Source organism: Pelophylax lessonae, assembly GCF_965119305.1.
Source record: "Pelophylax lessonae genome assembly, chromosome: 3".
Lineage (NCBI taxonomy): Eukaryota > Metazoa > Chordata > Amphibia > Anura > Ranidae > Pelophylax > Pelophylax lessonae.
This window is the reverse complement of record NC_138770.1, coordinates 157736743-157758855: the sequence shown is the minus strand read 5'-3', so window position 1 is coordinate 157758855 and position 22113 is coordinate 157736743. Positions and strand designations below refer to the sequence as shown.

At 44.4% G+C, this 22113-nt stretch overlaps 1 protein-coding gene across 1 annotated transcript in view; it reads left to right on the top strand.

Annotated features, from left to right (window-relative positions):
- Positions 1-22113, top strand: part of TRAPPC12 (trafficking protein particle complex subunit 12) — a 313601-nt gene that overhangs the window by 266469 nt on the left and 25019 nt on the right. Inside the window, exon 9 of the mRNA XM_082251892.1 lies at positions 4499-4597. Within this exon, the coding sequence (XP_082108018.1) occupies positions 4499-4597 (99 nt within the window). The remainder of the gene's footprint in view (positions 1-4498; positions 4598-22113) is intronic.

Here is a 22113-nt window from a genome sequence, read left to right as displayed (position 1 = left end):
CATACACCAGTAAAGATGTCTCCTTACCATAAGATGTGGTACTCTCTGTGAAGAGAAGTCTAAAAATGCTTGGGTGGAAATACCTTCCACTTGGAATTGAATTCCCCCGCTCTGGTCCTCCGGCAGTCAGTCTCCGGCAGATAAGCGAGAGCGCCAGGCCCACAGTGTAAAATCGTCACAATGTTTCTAAAAATGACAAATTAAAGGCTGTACAAAAAGCCGGCATCCAGAAAGGACTCCAAAACCCACAAACCAGTGGGACAAAACAGTGTTTCCACACATGCTTTTTTAGACTTCTCTTTACAGAGAGTCTCACATCTCATGGTAAGTAGACATCTGTGGTGTTTTTAGTGAAGCTGGGACACAAGGATACTCTGATCAAAATCACTTGGATTTAGCATATGATTGCAGACTGATCACATCATCTATATGAACTTCTTTTTATGTTTTATATTAACTTATATTCACAGAGTCTAGCGTGGCATGTGGTTTATTGATTATGTTTAGCTGTGTACCCCCTACAAAAGCATTGGGATTTTTGGATGGCTGGAGTGGCATAGCATTAAGTCAGTGAGGAAATCTAGGATCATATTCACTTTTGTATGCTTTCCTGCTGTGAAACGCATGAAATTTTCCTTTCTTTCAGGAAGCATGTTTTTTAAGTCTGACTTGAAATCAAGAGATTTTAATTATGTGCTTTAGTCGATGTTGATGTCCCCAAATGGAAGAAAGATCTTTTATGTACTAAGCAACACAACCTTAAACTCTACTCAGAGATTATTTTAATATAAAGATTTTTTAATCCTTTGAAATAAATATGCTAAAAACATAATTCTAAATGGATAAATGTTAGAAATGTTCTTTCTTATAGTACATGTTTCTTCATATACTATTAAAGTCCTGATTTATAGTATAAAAATCTTTGTATACATAAATTCACTTTTGAGCAGCAATCCCTTTCTTTCCATTGTAGCTGTTTCACATCACTGGGATTTACTGTGTTTTTTAAAGGAAGCCTATAAGGGCCCATTCACGTGGCCTAGTTGGCGTTTGATGCTTACATGATGCCACACGGTCTTTGGTAGATCAGGGCACAGATACATGAACAATCTCCAAAACCTATATCTGAAATTAGTATCTAACAGAGGAATGAACCCAGCTCAGCATAGACCATGGTGGTTCCTGTTTTTTTTTTTTTTTTTTTTTTTTCTATTGTTAGAAACCACTGGGAAGTGAGTTTTATGGCTTTAATAAATTTAAAGGGAAACTGGTTGGGTAAAGCAGAACTGGACATCCATAGCAAAGGGGTTCTCGCCATGTAATTTTATTGTACATCTTTATTTAGTTTCTAGCATTTACTTTACAAAGTTGCCATTTTGACCCTTTTGTTATGATAGGGAACTGCATCAAAAATCTGAAACTCTGGAATCCAGCTATACACTGTCAACATTCACCCCTTTAGACCCCGTTCACACTGGGGCGAGCCGACTTTGCCGGGCGACCTGTGAAGTCGCGGCGCGCAGCTCGCGCCGCGACCTTGGAGCGGCCGGCACAGACTTCATATAATTGAAGTCAATGCAGGTCGCTCCGGGTCGCCCCAAAGAAGCTCCGGACCCTTTTTCTAAGTCGGAGCGACTTGTGTCGCTCCTATTAGAACAGGTTCACAGCTTCTCTATGGCGAGCGACCTACGGCGACCGCCTGACAGGTCGCCCCAGTGTGAACCGGCTCTTACTGTACCCTCCTTTTATTTTTAAGTAGCATCATTTAAGCATGGGAATCATTATCGTGAGATATCTTTTTACACTTCTTTATACTTCTTTGTCCGTTGCTTTCCATACACCTGTATTATTAGTGCTTCTAGTAAAAATTAGGACGTTTTTGACACGGGAAGTTTAGGGATATCTATGTTGACTTTTGGGTACAAGCTTTCTGTTGGATTGGGCTACAGCCTGAGGTGCCAGCTAACACTTTTCGGGGAATGAGTGATCAAATTGGGTAGGGACCCTTGTCCAAATGCTGTTGATTTCACGTAGCCAGTGATAGGTTTCTATCCACAAGCATAAATGTAATGGCTTGGCTGAGTGTTTGTATTTGTGGGATGGCTATGTTAGAAGTGGCGGAGGATAGTCCAACTAAGCCTGCTGCAAGCCTAGCCTCTCTCTATTGTCTATAGTAGGGGTAGGCAACATTTTGGAGGTTGAGATCTACCTAGACAACATGGAGGAAATCAAAGATCCCTGGGTGGTGGGGGGGGGGGGGGAACGCCCTTAAAAAAAATTAATATCAAGCCCCCCAAAAAAACACAGCAGTGTCCTGTGCCCCCCACCACCACCACCCACAGTAGTGTCATCTGCCCTCTCAGAACATTGCCCTTGCTCCCCTTCACATCACCCCCTCCACTGTAGTGTCCTCTGCCTGCCCCGCTCTCTATAGCAGTTTCCTGTGCCCCCCCTCATATCAGTGTCCTGTGCTCTCTGCCCCCTTTAGATTACCCCTCCCTGTAGTGTCCTCTGCCCCCCCCCCATTGTAGTCTCCTATGTCACTCCCCCAAACCATCTGCCCCTTTCACCCCACACCCACTGTAGTTTTCCTCTGTCCCCCATCTCACACATACACACACAGTAGGTAGCAGTCCCATATCTTACACTGTACAGTACTTTTCACATTAACAAGCAGGTCGCCCAGCTTCCTAGCAACCAATCACCTGCCAGTTAATGTGAACAGTTAACCCTGCAGGGCTGTGTTCCCGATTTACCTGTCGGCTGCCCGCAGTCAGTAGTAGATCGGGATCAACAGCTTGCTGTCCCCGGTCTTTTCGGCTTGTGTGCTTTAGGTGTTATTGGGGGCACACAGTGGCAGTCTATCTACACGCGATTCACAGTGCACCAGCCTGTGTGTGATTTGTTCATCTCAAGTTACTGTTAACTAAACACACTACATTGTTGGAATGCCGCTTGTGTTTTGAAGGTGCATTTACCACAAATTGAGGGTAATCCACCTAAAATTTACATTTTGAGTAGACACAGACGTATTTTTTTTGTTATTATTATTATACATGATTTTCAGTTTGCACAACTCTTTCAAAATGCAGGCATATAGTATAGTTCCAGTACAAACAAAATGGCCCCAGCCCCCACCTCTAACTGGCCTTCATAGCAAAGAGCACATGGAAGGGCAATGCATACGAGACAAAATCCTAAAAATTCCCTGGTCAATTCACCAACCTGTTTGGTTACCAACGGAATTAACCTGTCTAACAGTATGCGTTAAAAACAGATGCGTTAGCACACATTTGCAAATGCATGTGTAAGCTGCAGGGCCACTTCATAGCACCCTGTATTACCTGCAGTCCTAACTCCTCTAAATTTATGAGAGTCTCCACAGTGGGAGCACATGCACGCTAATAGATAGATAGGGGGCAGGTGAGCCTGGAGGTAGCCCAATCCTCTTTAAAGGCACTTGGGGGCACAGTGGACACCCAGCGCATAGCAAAATGGCAGCAAAGGCATCCAGCATGTCCACTCACCAGTATACATCAACAACAAACAAAATGGCCCCTGCCCCCACCTCTAACTGACCTTCATAGCAAAGAGCACATGGAAGGGCAACGCATGAGAGACTAAATCAGGAAAAATTCCCAGCTCATTTCACCAACCAGTTTGCTTACAGTACAGTTCAATAAAATAGGAATCGGAGGGCCCTGTTCATTAGAGCTTACGATTTAAAGCGAGCGTAAAGTAATAAAAGGTAATAACTGTGGGTGATGAGCTGCTGGAAAACAATAATGTTTATTTGTTAGGTGAAGGCAGGATCGGATTCTCTAAAGACATAGATTTTCAGAGATCACTTAAAGGTGGACAGAACAGGAGATAGTCGGACAGATTGGGGTAAGGAGTTCCAGAGACTTTGGAGAAGTCCTGGAAGTGAGCATAGGAGGTGGTGACAACTGACCTAGAGAGCTGGAGAGCAGGGGGTCTTAAGAAGAGCAAAGAGAATGGTTGGGTTGGTATTTTGAGACAAGGTTAGTGATGTAGATGGCTTAGTAAGTTGGTAGTATTTAGAAATTGACATGCAGCGTTATTAAAGCTCTCTTAGGATGGGAAAGGAAAAAGCTGTGGACTCCAGGCAAGGAATCTTGTCAACTGAGTCTCTGAGAAATACAAAAACCTTGGTGATTTAGCTCACTATCATTCATCCATAAGGAGAATATTAGTTTTGGATGGACAGACCCTTTGAACATTTGATGTGTAGTAGACCTGCAGTTACCATAGAAATATGTTTTCTCAGCAAAAATATCGAAATACACCTGAACTGTGCAAAGATAACAAATTACTGGCGCCCTGTGAAACACATTCGTATGGCAGTCTCCATGTTGTTGCGGAAGGGGGAACAGATCTGGGGAGAGTGTTCAGGTTTAAGTCCAGCCTTAGTTGTCTGAAATTTAAAAGTAAAACCAATCACAATAATAAATTGTCTTTCTCCTCCGCCCTTCTGCAGGATTACGTTCTGGCGGTGGAAGCCTATCATGCCGTTATAAAGTATTACCCCCAGCAGGAGCCACAGTTGCTGAGCGGTATCGGAAGGATTTTTCTTCAGGTAATTGCAGAACTCACAACCAGTCCGTTTTCTCCCATTTAGTTATGTAGTCATTAAATAACGTGAAATATTGCCGTAGTGGAGCCACAGGGGAGCTCATTTTTTCTGGTGTTCATCCTGTAAGTCGGACATTACAATTATTAGCTAATGATTAGTAGGCTGAGGAGCCTGTCTGGGAATGATGCGCTGATGCCAGATTCTTTACAGGTACAGAGCCGGAGCTGGTGAGATCTCCCACTGGACGGAGGAGGAGGGGTTCTGTTCTGTGTTACAGAGAGATGTAAGCTCCAGGCTTATGAAACTCCTCTGTAATCCCCTTGTCAGAGTTACTCCAGTCTCTTACACAGCCTGGCATATCAGTCTTGACAGGTGTCCACAATCTCTTGTATTACTGTGGCAATGCTATAGGCCTGCAGCTGACTGTGACCTTCCTGGCTTCAGCGGGCCATACAAGGCCACAATCTATATTCCTGTCTTATGTGCTGCATTCCCAGGAGGTTCTGCCGGTGCCATGTGCAGAGTCTGGCTTGGAATGCACAGCTATTTATGTACAGAGTATTTAGCTGTAATCTGTAAGATACCGTTTGATGTATTTGTGAATGCGATCAGTGGTAAATCTCTTGCATGTGTTTTATAGACCTGCTGAGTAAAAAAAAAAAAAAACTACGAGGAGCAAAGCATTAAAGCCTGACTGAATAATCATTTTAAATGCTAATACAGTAAAAAAAAAGCTTTTTTTTTTTTTTTTATCAACTAAGTGCTGAAGCAAGGTCTAATCTATCCCTGTGCTGCCAGGACATAGAGTCGGACTTGAGCTCTCACACAAGCTCTTCTGTGGTCCAACATTCCCCACTGAATACTGTTCTAATTAACCTTATTATCCCTCCCTAAACAGTGCTGTTGATTAAAGTGTCATTGAACCCACATCATTACACATTATCCTAAAAAGCTATATTACATGCTGTTCATACTTAGTCACTGTGGGATTCATTTTCTGCAAAAAATATGGTTGATTCTGCTGTTCTTTGTCTCCCCCTCTTGTTCATGTCCCCACTGCAGTTGGGGATTTTGCAGAGCAGTTTTAGCAGCTCTGCACATTCTCAGTTTTCAGTGAGTTTCTATGCTGAGCATTTCCTCCCTGTCACATGTGAGCAACCCATATGACTATAGAGTCACACATGTGGGCGTGTACACAGTGGTAAATGACAGCGCACTCCCTCCCTCCTCCTTAATGTTCCCTAAACAACTCTACGCAATGGGGACAGGATATTGCATCTTGATTGATGGAGGCTTCACCTCCCTCTCATTCTAAGATATGGGTTGAAAGGGCATAACACAGCCTGTGACTGGCAGAAATCTACCCACACTGTTATTGCCAAAAATAATAAAGTTTTATTTTAAATATATACTTTTTTCTTACGTCCTCTGACAGTCGCCGCCCATTCAGTCAGCTTTCACTAGTGGGTAATGGCGCCCTCTGCAGGAGCAAGCTAGGCAGTTTGAAACGTTAATAAAAAACTTTCTATACTTAGCCACACCTCTAGGGAGCCGTCCCTCAGCCATTATCCTGATCCAGTTATCACTGTTCCTCAGTTTTATGCTGCCTAGCGTCAGGAGTAGGCTAGCTCTTCCCTGCTGGGACCTAGAGTCTCAGTTTCTTAGTTTTTTTTCTTAAAAAATGTTTTTTTCTTTTGAAAATAGCTTTTTAATTTCTCTCACTATCGCTAGTCAGGGAATTTCCTGGAGGACTACAAGCGACAGCAGAGCTGGGCCTCGCACTGAATAATCTAGCTCCTTATGGAGTTCCAGCCTGCCACCAAGCGTCGCAGATCACTGGTACGCCCAGGCCTCTCAATGACAGTGCCCCTTGGGATGGGGGACGAGCCTGCAGAGATCCATCTTCGTCGGGAGTGTCAACTCCGGAAGGTCCGTGTGTTGCTAGCATCCCTTCCTGGCTGACAGCACCCCCACTCAGGGTGGGAGGTTTCCCATATCAGAGCGATGCCCGCATTCTCTGGACTGGTGAGTACTACTACCCCCTTGTCCCTGGGACTAGGATCTGTAGGGGGGTTCTGTGGGCCCACTCTTAGGGGATGACAGTGCTGGTGGCTTCTGTGATATCCCCCTTCTGGCCAGCGTGGTAAGTTTCCCTCCCTCTCTGACCCCGCTGAGGGCGCTATGCGGTGCACTTGCTGTACCTGGGGGGCATGGGGGGCTCCATAGCATCAAGGGGTTCTCTCTGGGGTCCCCTGTGGTGGCCAGATCGTGCGTGTATACTTTCTTGGGCGCCGTTAAGTGCCGCAGCCATCTTGGCTGAGGGCAGGCTGTCTGGGCTCATTGTAAGGGCAGCAGCCATTTTAGCTCCTTGTCTTGATGCTGATCAGGCGCCATCTTGGGTGTGGGAAAACGCCTAGTAAGGGCGGCAGCCATTTTGCCTGTGATTCCTCCTCTTGACTTTCATTAGGCACCATTTTTTTGTGGCTCATGGTGGGCATAGGCCTCTATGGGTGTGAGGTCACTTCCTCCCTTCCTTCCTTTTTCCGCTGAGCAGTGTGTGGCAAGTACTGACACTTTGGGGGGATTTTTACTGTTTTCTCAGGCATTTTCCTGTTAAAACTGTTTTCTCTTGTGGCTATTGCCTTTTCTGAAGGGGCTCTTCAAGTAGTGCAAGTGGCAGTGGGGATCCGCGGGAACCGCCATTTTAAAGGGCCAGCGTCCCATTAATTTTTAATTGCAATAATGAACTCCCAGGATAACAAAATCTCCACAGACGTGGTTGTGGCTTCAGGCACTCTTGAATCCTCTTCCATGGCCTCATTATCTGCTGCTCTTGCGACTTTGGTGTCCAAGGTGGATCTGCTGATGTCGGAATGCACTTCTGAAAAACGGCCTATGCCCTCCCAGTCATCTGACTCGGAGCCTGATTTGGTTGCCACGGACAACATCCCCCCCAGAGGGGTCCCTGTCCTCACTTTCCGAGGGGGAGGAGGAGGAGTCTTCCTCGGTGGCGCAGGAACGCGCTGTGATGGATGCACTTATTAGTTCCATTAAGGAGACTTTGAATCTTGACGATGAGCCATCTCAGTCAAGTAAGCGGGCTGCCTTCGGGTTCCGAAAGGCCCAGAAGTCAGGTCAGGTTTTCCCCTGCGCCTAGGAGTTTCGCGAAATTGTGAATGACCAATGGCGTTGCATCAAACATATGCCGCCTAAGAGATTTCACTACTGCTATCCCTTTGCGAAGGCTATGGACAGACATTGGACAGTGTCACCTAAGGTGGCCCACACTGTTTCTAGGCTAACTAAATCCACCTTGATGCCGGTGGAGGACTCTCCGGTGTTCAAGGATCTGGCAGATAGGCGTGTGGAGGCGCTTTCCTGTATTTGGTGGCGGGCTCCCTGCTCAGACCTGTGTCTGCCTTGGTGATTGTCTCTCAGGCTGTCACGGGATGGTCCAAGGTGCTTCGGAGCACCCTGGTGGCGGAGTCTGCCTCTCCGACTGCCCTTGATATGGTGGACCAAATGACCCAGTCCGGGATGTACCTGTGTGACGCGGCCTTGGACAAGCCTCCGTTAGTCGCTCGGCTGTCTGCGGTCGTGGTCTGCCACCTTATTTGGCTGAAAAGCTGGTCGACTGACCACGCTTCCAAAAAGACTGTGTCTGATGGCCCTTATGTGGGGAGTCGTCTTTTTGGGGACTCTCTGGATGAGTTGATCAAGGGGCTTACGGGGGATAAGAGTACTCTTTTGCCCCAAGCCTTTAAGGGAAAGTCCACCTGCGCTAGGCGGGGGCCTTCTTTTAAAGCTCTGCGTGTGTCCTTTCGTGCCTTCGGGGCACAGGATAAAGGAAAATCCTTCAAGCCCTCAGGTGGTCACAAGAAGGCGTGGTCGAGTAAGCCAAAGGCCGGTTCGGCAGCCCAGTCCACCTCTTCCTGAAGGGACGCCCTAACCCATTTCAGGGGTGGGGGAACGTCTGCGTTTCTTTCAGGAACCCTGGCTTTCCAGAATTCAGGACAGGTGGGTTCACAAACTGATTCGTTCAGGGTACAAGATCAAGTTTCTATCTCGCCGCGCAGACAGGTTCTTTCCATCAAATCTCCATCTAAATCCCGATCGTTTCAGAGATCTCATGGGGGCGGTACAAGATCTGCTCGCCCAAGGAGTCATTGTGCCAGTGCCTTCACGGGACAGATTTTGCGTTTTTTTATTCCAACCTGTTCACGGTGCCAGGGAAAGAGGGCAAAGTGCATCCGATTCTGGACCTTAAGTCTCTGTATCACTTTGTGCGGGTGCAGAAGTTCCGAATGGAATCCATCAGGTCGGTGGTGGCGTCGTTGAGTCCAGGGGACTTCCTGGCCTCCATCGTCTTGAAGGATGCGTATCTGCACATCACTATCTACCAGGGTCATCAGAGATATATACGCATCGCGGTGGCAGGGGAGCATTACCAGTTTGTGGTGTTGCCCTTTGGTCTCGCTTCGGCTCCCAGGGTATTCACCAAGGTTTTGGCTCCAGTGCTGGCTTTACTGCGTTTAAGGGGGATTGCGGTCCTCGGTTATCTGGATGACCTCCTGTTAAGGTCGAGCTCGTGTGCAACTTTGACGAGCGATCTGTCCGTCACGGTTCAGACGCTCCAGGAGTTTGGGTGGACCATCAACTTTCATAAGTCCTCTCTGACCCTGTCAGTTCGCCTCCAGTACCTGGGGATGGTCCTGGACTCAGCTCAGGTTCAAATTTTTCTCCCGGAGGACAAACTCCAGACCCTGCGGGATGAGATCAGGTCCCTCAGGGACAACCAATCTCTCCTCTCTCCGGGCCTGTATGTGGTCCCTGGGTCTGATGGTTTTGGCTTTCAAAGCCTTCCCGTTTGCTCAATTTCACACAATAACTCTGCAAGCGGAGATCCTTGCCAGGTGGGACAGAACGCCCCAGTCGTTGGACAGGAGGATTTCTCTGAGCCACCTCGCAAGTTCGGATCTTTTGTGGTGGCTCCTGTCACCAACTCTGACACAAGGCAAGTCATTCCGGCCTCTGCTGTGGATGGTGCTCACCACGGATGCCAGCCTATCGGGCTGGGGTGGAGTTAACTGGATGCCTTGTGCGAGTCGCAAGAGTTCCATCCCCGCTCCTTTTCAGTGGCGAGGATTTTGGCATTCCTGCAGGGAGGTGTGGATCAGCATTTGGCGCTGACCACGGTAAAGGGTCAGTTGTCGGCCTTAGCCATTCTATTCCAGCGTCCCTTGGCGACTAATTCCTTGAATCGCACCTTTATCCAAGGGGTGCGTCATCTGGCTCCCCCAAGGAGGGCTCCTTTGCCTCCCTGGGACCTGGATTTGGTGTTATCCGTGTTACAACGGCCTCCCTTTAAGAACATCAGAGACATTCCTCTGCCTGTGTTGTCCCAGAAAGTTGCTCTTCTGGTAGCTATCACATCTGCTCGCAGAGTGTCTCAATTGGCGGCTCTGTCTTGCTGTTCACCTTATCTGGTGCTTCATAGGGATAAAGTGGTTCTGCGACCCAATCAGTCTTTTCTCCCCAAGGTGGTCTCGACTTTCCACCTCAATTAGGATATTGTGTTACCTTTGCTTTGTGCGAAGCCCAAGCATCCCTAGGAATTTGCCTTGCATTCCTTGGATGTGGTTCGGGCGGTCAGGGTTTACCTGTCTGCCACTGAGTCTTTTCGGAAGTCTGATACTCTGTCCTTTCTGAGGGACCTCGGAAGGGTCCGGATGCGTCCGCGTTAACCATTTCTAAGTGGATCAGACAGACGATTGTTCAGGCATATTCAATCAAGGGTCAGGTTCCTCCTTTCCCTGTAAAGGCTCATTCTACTACAGCTGTCAGTACCTCTTGGGCTTTTCGCCATCAGGCTTCTGTGGCTCAGGTGTGCAAAGCGGCGACCTCGTCGTCTGTGCACACTTTCACAAAATTCTACAGAATTGATGTGCTGGCATCCTCGGATGCTTCCTTTGGCCGCAAGGTTTTGAGTGCGGCGGTTGTTTGAGGAGACGTGTTTTTTTCTGTCTCTTCCTGGGGTGTTTTTGGTTGTTCTGGGTTAGCTCCTGTTTTGAGCTTTGTTGCCCTGTTGGCTCAGTTGTTTTTTTTGGCCTGGTTGATACGTTCCCACCCCTCACACCTGCACTGCTTTGGGACATCCCACTAGTGAAGGCTGACTGAATGGGTGGCGACTGTCAAAGGATGTAAGAGAAAATAGAATTTTTGTAAGAACTTACAGTAAAATTATTTTCTCTGAGTCCTCTGACAGTCTTCAGGTTCTTGGATCTGGGGGTTATTGCCTTCTGGTACTACTTGCTACAAACTGAGGATCAGTGATAACTGGATGAGGATAATGGCTGAGGGATGGCCCCCTAGAGGTGTGTCTAAGTATAGAAAGTTTTTTATTAACATTTCAAACTGCCTAGCTTGCTCCTGCAGAGGGCGCCATTACCCACTAGTGAAGGCTGACTGAATGGGCGACGTCTGTCAGAGGACTCCGAGAAAATAATCTTACAGTAAGTTCTTACAAAAATTCTATTTTTGACAATTTAAAACCTTTTTATTAATTATTTTTACTAAATCACTGTACCAATTTGAAAGACTGCAGCCTGTGAATTCACTAGGACAAAGGAAGACAGGTGTGGATATCACTAGTTCTTCATGGATTTATTGGTTGACTGTTTGAGTCTACAGACTGGATGCAATCACTGAGCACGAGTGATGGATACACTTATTCTTTGTAGATACTAGAACATAGGACTATTGCTTAAAAACAAAATTTTGCAGACGCATAAGGTCACTCTGTCATAAGAGAAGTACAGAAGCTTCCATTGCAGACAAAATATTAATTGCCTGGCTGTGTCTGACGGTTGAGTCACAGAACTTGAACAAGCATTCTTTAAATGAGTGCCAGAATTTCTTGTCACTATACTTGTGACGACGTTATATTCAGTGTCGGAAAGCCAGCCAGGGACCTAGCATTCTCAAAAGGAGAGTTCAGCAATGACAGCCTCCTTTAATCTCACTCATGAAAGATGCCCATTAAGTTACACCATCTCTTGAATTCTGATATTATGAAAACCCGAACTGTAAAGGAAAAACATACGCTCTTTATAAATCCTATGCAGACTAAACCTCTGTTTTGTAAATTAAAAAATGCCCCTTATGTCCTATAATATCACTGGTGCCCTCTGTTATACCAAATAAATGGCACATGGTTTCACCCCCCACTCTCCATCCCTCTTGTAGGCACCAGGTTCTCTTTAATCTGTCAGTCATATGAAACAGATGAAGACACAATATGCAATCTGTTCTTGTGGCCTGGTTCAGCCAGATAAGATTGTGAGATGTGTGTGCTGACAAGTCCTGCCATGTAATAGATACATTGTTCATTGTGGCAGAGAATGCTGTCACAGTCCAAGCATGATCAGATGGATAGATCTCTGCAAGGTTTTGTTTTTTAACTACAAATACAATCTGCTTATATTTTTTCCTTATATTCTTTGAATGTGAATGGTGTAGGTCTTTTACTGATCTGATAATTTGAATTGTTTTTAAACTGAGGGTTTGTACTGATGATGTTTAAAGCTGAACTTTAGGAAAAAAAATAAACAGTTCCTACAATATATATATATATATATATGTGTATGTATACACACACTACCGTTCAAAAGTTTGGGGTCACCCAGACAATTTCATGTTTTCCATGAAAACTCACACTTTTTTTTCATCAATGAGTTGCAAAATGAATAGAATATATATATATATATATATATATATATATATATATATATATATATAGTAAGACATGGACAAGGTTAGAATAAATGGTTTTTTGATTTTTATTTGAAATAATAATTTTGTCCTTAAAACTTTGCTTTCATCAAAGAATTCTCCATTTGCAGCAATTATAGCCTTTCAGACCTTTGGCATTCTAGCTGTCAATTTGTTGAGGTTATCTGAAGAAATTTCACCCCACGCTTCCTGAAGCACTTCCCACAAGTTAAATTGGCTTTATTGGCACTTCTTATGTACCATACGGTCAAGCTGCTCTCACAACAGCTCAATAGGGTCGAGATCTGGTGACTGCGCTGGCAACTCTATTACAGACAGATTACCAGCTGACTGCCTCTTCCCTAAATAGTTCTTGCATAGGTTCAAGGTGTGCTTTGGGTCATTGTCCTGTTGGAGGAGGAAATTGGCTCCAAGCAAGCGCTGTCCACAAGGTATGGCATGGCGTTGCAAAATGGAGGGATAGCCTTCCTTATTCTAAATCCCTTTTACCTTTATACAAATCTCCCACTTTACCAGCACCAAAGAAGCCCCAGACCATCACATTACCTTTACCATGCTTGACAGATGACGTCAGGCACTCCGCCAGCATCTGTTTACTTTTGCTGCGTCTCACAAATGTTCTTCTGTGCGATCCAAACACCTCAAACTTGGATTCGCCTGTCCATAACATTTTTTTCCAATCTTCCTTTGTCCAATATCTGTGTTCTTTTGCCCTTCTTAATCTTTTCCTTTTATTGGCCAGTCTCAGATATGGCTTTTTCTTTGCCACTCTGCCTAGAAGGCCAGCATACCGGGAGTCGCCTCTTTACTGTGGACATTGAGACTGGCATTTTGCGGGTACCATTTAATGAAGCTGCCAGTTGAGGCCCTTTGAGGCGTTTATTTCTCAAAATAAAAAACTCTAATGTACTTGTCCTCTTGCTTAGTTGTGCACTGGAGCCTCCCACTTCTCTTTCTGTTCTGGTTAGAGCTTGTTTGTGCTGTTCTCTGAAGGGAGTAGTACACACCGTTGTAGGAAATCTTATGTGTCTTAGCAATTTCTCGCATGGAATAGTCTTCATTTCTCAGAACAAGAATAGACTGTTGAGTTTCAGAAGAAAGTTCTCTTTTTCTGGCCATTTTGAAAGTATAATTGATCCCACAAATGCTGATGCTCCAGATACTCAACTAGCTCAAATGAGGGCCAGTTTTATAGCTTCTCTAATCGGTACAAAAATTGTCAGCTGTGCTAACATAATTGCACAAGGGTTTTGTAAACATTATTTAGCCTTTTAACACGATTAGCTAACACAATGTACCATTAGAACACAGGAGTGACGGTTGCTGGAAATGGGCCTCTGTACACCTATGGAGATATTCCATTAAAAGTCAGCTGTTTCCAGCTAGAATAGTTATTTACCACATTAACCACATTAACAATGTCTTGACTGTATTTCTGATTAATTTAATGAAACACAGTGCTTTTCTTTCAAAAATATGGATATTTCTAAGTGACCCCAAAATGTTTAACGGTAGTGTGTGTGTGTGTAATATATACAGTGGGTACAGAAAGTATTCAGACCCCCTTAAATTTTTCACTCTTTGTTATATTGCAGCTATTTGCTAAAATCATTTAAGTTCATTCTTCTTCCTCATGAATGTACATATAGCACCCCATACTGACAGAAAAACACAGAATTGTTGACATTGTTGCAGATTTATTAAAAAAGAAAAACTGAAATATCACATGGTCCTAAGTATTCAGACCCTTTGCTCAGTATTTAGTAGAAGCCCCCTTTTGATCTAATACAGCCAGGAGTCTTTTTGGGAAAGATGCAACAAGTCTTTCACACCTGGATTTGGGGATCCTCTGCCATTCCTCCTTGCAGATCCTCTCCAGTTCTGTCAGGTTGGATGGTAAACGTTGGTGGACGGCCATTTTTAGGTCTCTCCAGAGATGCTCAATTGGGTTTAAGTCAGGGCTCTGGCTGGGCCATTCAAGAACAGTCACGGAGTTGTTGTGAAGCCACTCCTTCGTTATTTTAGCTGTGTGCTTAGGGTCATTGTCTTGTTGGAAGGTAAACCTTCGGCCCAGTCTGAGGTCCAGAGCACTCTGGAGAAGGTTTTTGTCCAGGATATCCCTGTACTTGGCCGCATTCATCTTTCCCTCGATTGCAACCAGTCGTTCTGTCCCCTGCAGCTGAAAAACACCCCCACAGCATGATGCTGCCACCACCATGCTTCACTGTTGGGACTGTATTGGACAGGTGATGAGCAGTGCCTGGTTTTCTCCACACATACCGCTTAGAATTAAGGCCAAAAAGTTCTATTTTGGTCTCATCAGACCAGAGAATCTTATTTCTCACCATCTTGGAGTCCTTCAGGTGTTTTTTTTAGCAAACTCCATGCGGGCTTTCATGTGTCTTACACTGAGGAGAGGCTTCCGTCGGGCCACTCTGCCATAAAGCCCTGACTGGTGGAGGGCTGCAGTGATGGTTGACTTTCTACAACTTTCTCCCATCTCCTGACTGCATCTCTGGAGCTCAGCCACAGTGATCTTTGGGTTCTTCTTTACCTCTCTCACCAAGGCTCTTCTCCCCCGATAGCTCAGTTTGGCCGGACGGCCAGCTCTAGGAAGGGTTCTGGTCCTCCCAAACGTCTTCCATTTGAGGATTATGGAGGCCACTGTGCTCTTAGGAACCTTAAGTGCAGCAGAAATCTTTTTGTAACCTTGGCCAGATCTGTGCCTTGCCACAATTCTGTCTCTGAGCTCTTCAGGCAGTTCCTTTGACCTCATGATTCTCATTTGCTCTGACATGCATTGTGATCTGGAAGGTCTTGTATAGACAGGTGTGTGGCTTTCCTAATCAAGTCCAATCAGTATAATCAAACACAGCTGGACTCAAATGAAGGTGTAGAACCATCTCAAGGATGATCAGAAGAAATGGAAAGCACCTGAGTTAAATATATGAGTGTCACAGCAAAGGGTCTGAATACTTAGGACCATGTGATATTTCAGTTTTTCTTTTTTAATAAATCTGCAACAATGTCAACAATTCTGTGTTTTTCTGTCAGTATGGGGTGCTATGTGTACATTCATGAGGAAGAAGAATGAACTTAAATGATTTTAGCAAATGGCTGCAATATAACAGAGTGAAAAATTTAAGGGGATCTGAATACTTTCCGTACCCACTGTATATACTGTGTGTGTGTGTGTGTGTGTGTGTGTGTGTGTGTGTGTGTGTGTGTGTGTATATATATATATATATATATATATATACGTTTCTAAGCCACTAGCAGAAGTACCTTGAATTTGCTTGGTATTTTCATCTTGCAAATTCTTTGCAGCAAAGCTCAGGCTGGGAGAGGGAAGGGCATGACTGGGAGTCATTTAGGTGTGCTGCAGCGCTCATGTGCTAGCGAGTAACATGTTGATAGGGGGATAGAGCAGAATGAATGAGAGATGAATTTCAGTATTGTGCCACTTCTCTTTCAGTGACAGGATGAGGACAGGAAGGTGTTACTTAAAACAGAATTAAAGCCTTTTTATGAAACATTACTGGTAAGCTTTTATTGCCAAAGATAAAATGTATGTCTCTCCTGCAGTAAAAGCTCCTCTTCTGCTTATCTGCAATTTATTTACTTGACAAGATAATTTAAAAAAAATAAATAAAGTGCAAATAGTTAAATTATGAACCAGTCAGCTGTGTGAATATATGTACAGAATTTGATACATCAGATTACCAATTGTTGTAATAAACACCGTGCTGCACTTATATGACAAAACAAACTCAAGTAAACCTGACGTTTCATATAATTAATGTGAAATAGTAGCAAGAGTTCATGCACCAGTGACATAAGTCCCACTATATTTGTTTCACCAGTGATAGCAGAACCTCCAAATAAAACACTTGGTGTCTGAATTATTCATATGTGATCCACCCAGTGCTCAAACAAACTCTCCATGCAGCTTACCAGATCAAATGTGACTCTCAGTAAATGAGTAGTCAATCATCGATTTGTGCATCTACTAGTCCGCAGTCGAAATGTGGGAATAAATGGACACCACATCACTCCTGGACAGATGCTCAGAGAGAAGAAAAAAGGAGCGCCACGTTTTCATAGTGTAAAACCTTCCATATTCCATTTTATTAAAAGGTTAAAAACACAAGCATATAGGAAGCAATCGTCATCAAACAAACTACAATCAATCAATGTGAATCAATAGCAGTCATGCATGCATGGGGAAGTCACTTCTGATTCTTCCCTACGCGTTTTGTCACATTTGACGTCTTCAGGAGCACACTTTTTTTTTTTATTGTGCATGCACATCTAAGTGTACATTCAAAGAATGCCTTGGTGTGCGGTTTGATAGGACTGTGTAAATCTCCTAAATGAATTGTCAGAAATACAAATCTACTAAGCATATCTGTGTATTTAATGGTTTTCTTGAAGTTCACTTTCAAGTATTCAGAGACGTTACAGCTATAAATGGTCTATTATAGCAATGCCTAACATAAGCTTTAAATACGGCCACTGCCTTACAAAACAAAACTCATTCCATCTGATGAGGATGGGGCCATTTAAACCATTCCTTTTTTTCCCCTATGAGCAATTGTGCATCAAGAACTGTTGATGCATGCTACAGATAGAAAAGTACTGAACTGTATATCCAGCTTGCATGCTACTTTTGGTAACCTAGTGTTTGTCAGTGTCATTAACCACCTCAATACAGGGCACTTAAACCCCCTTCCTTCCCAGACCAATTTTCAGCTTTTAGCGCTGTTGCAATTTGAATGACAATTGCACGGCCATGCAACGCTGTACCTAAACCAAATTTGTGTCATTTTTTCCCCACAAATAGAGCTTTCTTTTGGTGGTATTTGATCACCGTCAGGTTTTTTCTTTTTTGGTGCACAAATAAAAAAAGACTGAAAAGTTTGAAAAAAAAAAAAAAGTTTTTTTGTTTAGGTTATAAAATTTTGTAAATAGATATGTTTTTTCCTGCACTGATGAGCACTGATAATGCCGCACTGACAGGCACTGATGAGGAGACACTGATGGGGTGGCACTGATGGGGTGGCACTGATATGCAGCACTGATGGGCACTGATAGGTAGCACTGATATGCAGCACTGATGGGCACTGATATGTGGCACTGATAGATAGCACTGATATGCAGCATTGGTGGGCACTGATAGTCAGCGCTGATGGGCACTGATAGGCAGCACTGATGGGCACTGATTGGCGGCACTGATAGGTGGCACTGTTGGGCGGCAATGATCGGCACTGATGGGTGGCACTGATCGGCACTGATGGGGGGCACTGATAGGCAGCACTGGTGGGCAATAATGGGCACTGGTGGGTGGCACTGATAGATGGCAATAACGGCACTGGTGGGCAGCACTGATAGATGGCATTGGTGGGCAACATGATAGGGAGGGCACTGGGGGGCTCTCTGAGCCCTGCTTGCCATCCCTGGTGGCCATAGTGGGCATCCCTGGTGGTCATGGGTGGGCATCCCTGGTGGCTTAGTGGCACCCCCCCCCCCCCCCAGGGCTGCACTGGTAATCAATGTTCTGATTACCAGCACAGACCCCCCCCTGTGATCAGTGAGTAATTAGAAATACTCACTGATCACCCCCGCAGCAGCACCGATCATCCCTCTTCTCCTCACTGACAGGATGTGTCAGGAGGAGAAGAGATCGAAGCCGTTACAACGGCTCTATTTACATTACATGACGGCTGTGATTGGACACAGCCGTCATGTGATCAGGAGGGCCAATCATAGGGCCCTCCTGCCGAATGATGTTGCTCTGTGTCCGAGGGACACAGGCACATCGAGATCGCGCCGCTGCGCGTGCCCGCGGCGCCGCGATCTCTCTCCTTCTGAAGGACGTTCCGGAACGTCCATTCAGAAGGATGAGACTCCCACCTGGCCGTATATCTACAATGGCCCGTGTGGGAGGTAGTTAAGATTAAGGTGAGACAGTCCAAAATCAATCCAAAAGTGGATGTAGTGAGTAGCCTTAAGAATCTGAAGGCAGAAGTGCTCATTATTGGATCTTGTTTTGATGAGTAACTTAGTATGCTTTAGGAGAAGCTCCAGTAGATAAAAAAAAATTAAAGTTAGCAGCTACAAATACTGTAGGTGCTGACTTTTAATAAAAAGACACTTACCAGCCGAGAAATCCAGCGCTAACCGGGCTGGTTCCTTGCAGGTCTTCCGGTATCCAGTGCCCCATTTTGTGAGAAGCCAGCTGTGGCTTCCTGCGGCTTCACAGCTGGCTTTCTATTGCGCATGCACAAGTTGTGCCTAGACGAGCTGAGCAAAAGTAGGAGGGAGGAGAAGAATGTGTGGAACTTCACTTTCAAAGTGCATTTCTGTTGTAAAGAATATGCCATAGTCTAAGAGAAGATGAGGTAGTGAAAAATAGAAAAGCAACTTTTGCTTCTATACAGCACCACAAAAATTCAAGATGGGAAAGAACATAGCCAGAAAGTATTACATCTCACTGCTGAAGTCCCCAGTAGACCTAACGCACTGGACAGTGAGTGGGCCCAGCATCCTGCACATTAACTTTTGGGTGACTCCTAAATCTGGGGTAACTTGTATGACCTTGTGGGACCTTCTGAAATACACTTGGACACAGATATTTTGATAGCGGATCATTGGATGGAATATAAAAATATCAATCTTACAAAAAAAAAACAAAGAAAAATTCCCAGCTCAACTTATCAGCCAGCCTGCAACAAACCAAATTGTCCCTGTCTAACCGTTCACGTTAAAGACAGGGGTTTAATTTGCACACATTTGCAAATACATGCGTACGCTGCAGAGGCCGGGACAAGGCACCCCAGAATTATCTGCAGTCCTAACTATACATTTTGAGAGCTTCCAACGTAGGAGGACATACACTGGCATGCCTTATCACAGCCTCTGCAGCTTACTCAAATGTGTGCTAAGTAAACGCCTGTTTTTAACGTGACCTGTTAGAAGAATTCGGTTTGTTGCATCGCCCTTCCATGTGCTCCTTGGTGTTGAGGCCAGTTATAGGTTGAGGCAGTTACTGTTTGTACTATCATTCAAACTGGTCTGTATTTCATATTGTCACCATGTCTGGAAATAACTAGTGGCATTGTTATTTTGCATATTATTCGCTGTTTCCTATTGGCTGAATTTCATGACTTTCAGAGGACTAGTGAAAGTGGAAAAACTTTGCGTACTGCTTATTACCTCATTAATTGCGGATGTTCTGCAAGAACCACCCCTGCTGTTTTCCAATTCTGACTAACATGATCGAAGCTGAAAGCCGCTTTTAAGCTTCCTTATGTAATTTGGCTTACCAGCAAATAAAGGCACACCAGATCACATTAACTCTTTTCTTCTTGGTGTCTGTATCCATCATGGAAACCCAAACCAGTGTGAAATTTTATCTGTACTCTGATAACTACATGTGATAAGCAGAGTCAGGATACATATTACTGGTCTAAGACTCAGTCCCAGTTCACATATATGAGCGAATCCACTGCGGGTTCCCGCATCACATTCAGCTCGCAGGCAGCTCCCTGCCATATGTGAATTGCTGGGGGTGTCAATACAAAGTTAACAATACCCCCAGATCAGTTTGCATACTGCAGTGCGAAATGTCAGTTCGGACATGAATCGGATTGCATAGATGTGAACATCCATGCGATCCGATTCTGGTGCGGACCCAAAAAAGGGTTCTGTGCTAGTTGTGTCCGAATGTGATGCAAATTCAGCCATACAATCTGTATGGCTGAATTCGCATCACTCAGACGTCACATGTGATTTGCAGAGCAGTGCGCTTTGAATCACATGCGATGTCTGTCATCGCACATATGTGAACCAGGACTTGTATGTGTAAAGAACAACCCGATGGGTTTTTTCTATAATTACTACAACTTCAGTTGTTCCTGGAAAAATGTCTGCACCACTGCATATACATACAGTGCCTTGCAAAAGTATTCAGCCCCCTTGAACTTTGCGACCTTTTGCCACATTTCAGGCTTCAAATGTAAAGATATAAAACTGTAATTTTTTGTGAAGAATCAACAACAAGTGGGACACAATCATGAAGTGGAACCACATTTATTGGATATTTCAAACTTTGTTAACAAATAAAAAACTGAAAAATTGGGCGTGCAAAATTATTCAGCCCCTTTACTTTCAGTGCAGCAAACTCTCTCCAGAAGTTCAGTGAGGATCTCTCAATGATCCAATGTTGACCTAAATGACTAATGATGATAAATAGAATCCACCTGTGTGTAATCAAGTCTCCGTATAAATGCACCTGCACTGTGATAGTCTCAGAGGTCCGTTTAAAGCGCAGAGAGCATCATGAAGAACAAAAAACACACCAGGCAGGTCCGAAATACTGTTGTGGAGAAGTTTAAAGCCGGATTTGGATACAAAAAGATTTCCCGAGCTTTAAACATCCCAAGGAGCACTGTGCACGCGATAATATTGAAATGGAAGGAGTATCAGACCACTGCAAATCTACGAATACCTGGCCGTCCCTCTAAACTTTCAGCTCATACAAGGAGAAGACTGATCAGAGATGCAGTCAAGAGGCCCATGATCACTCTGGATGAACTGCAGCTGAGGTGGGAAACTCTGTCCATAGGACAACAATCAGTCGTATACTGCACAAATCTGGCCTTTATGGAAGAGTGGCAAGAAGAAAGCCATTTCTTAAAGATATCCATAAAAAGTGTCGTTTAATGTTTGCCATAAGCCACCTGGGAGACACAGCAAACATGTGGAAGAAGGTGCTCTGGTCAGATGAAACCAAAATCGAACTTTTTGGCAACAATGCAAGACGTTATGTTTGGCGTAAAAGCAACACAGCTCATCACCCTGAACACACCATGCCCACTGTCAAACATGGTGGTGGCAGCATCATGGTTTGGGCCTGCTTTTCTTCAGCAGGGACAGGGAAAATGGTTAAAATTGGGAAGATGGATGGAGCCAAATACAGGACCATTCTGGAAGAAAACCTGATGGAGTCTGCAAAAGACCTAAGACTGGGACGGAGATTTGTCTTCCAACAAGACAATGATTTAAAACGTAAAGCAAAATCTACAATGGAATGGTTCACAAATAAACATATCCAGGTTAGAATGGCCAAGTCAAAGTCTAGACCTGAATCCAATTGAGAATCTGTGGAAAGAACTGAAAACTGCTGTTCACAAACGCTCTCCATCCAATCTCACTGAGCTCGAGCTGTTTTGCAAGGAGGAATGGGCAAAATTTCAGTCTCTCGATGTGCAAAACTGATAGAGACATACCCCAAGCTATTAACTTAAGGGGGCTGAATAATTTTGCATGCCCAATTTTTCAGTTTTTTATTTGTTAAAGTTTGAAATATCCAATAAATTTAGTTCCACTTCATGTTTGTGTCCCACTTGTTGATTCTTCACAAAAAATTACAGTTTTATATCTTCATGTTTGAAGCCTGAAATGTAGCAAAAGGTCAAAAAGTTCAAGGGGGCCGAATACTTTCGCACGGCACTGTAAGTAACCTCAATGCTTTATTGATAAACTGAAAATCTATATAAAACTACAAATCTCTCATATAATTAACAAAACAATCATAAAAGTAGAACTGTATGAACATCCTTCTCATGTAACACATGAGAAGCAGTTAAAAATGAGCATTGTTCTAGTCCAAATATGTTATAAAGTATCCAGCTTGGCCCGGGTAATATGTCAATAACACATGCTAA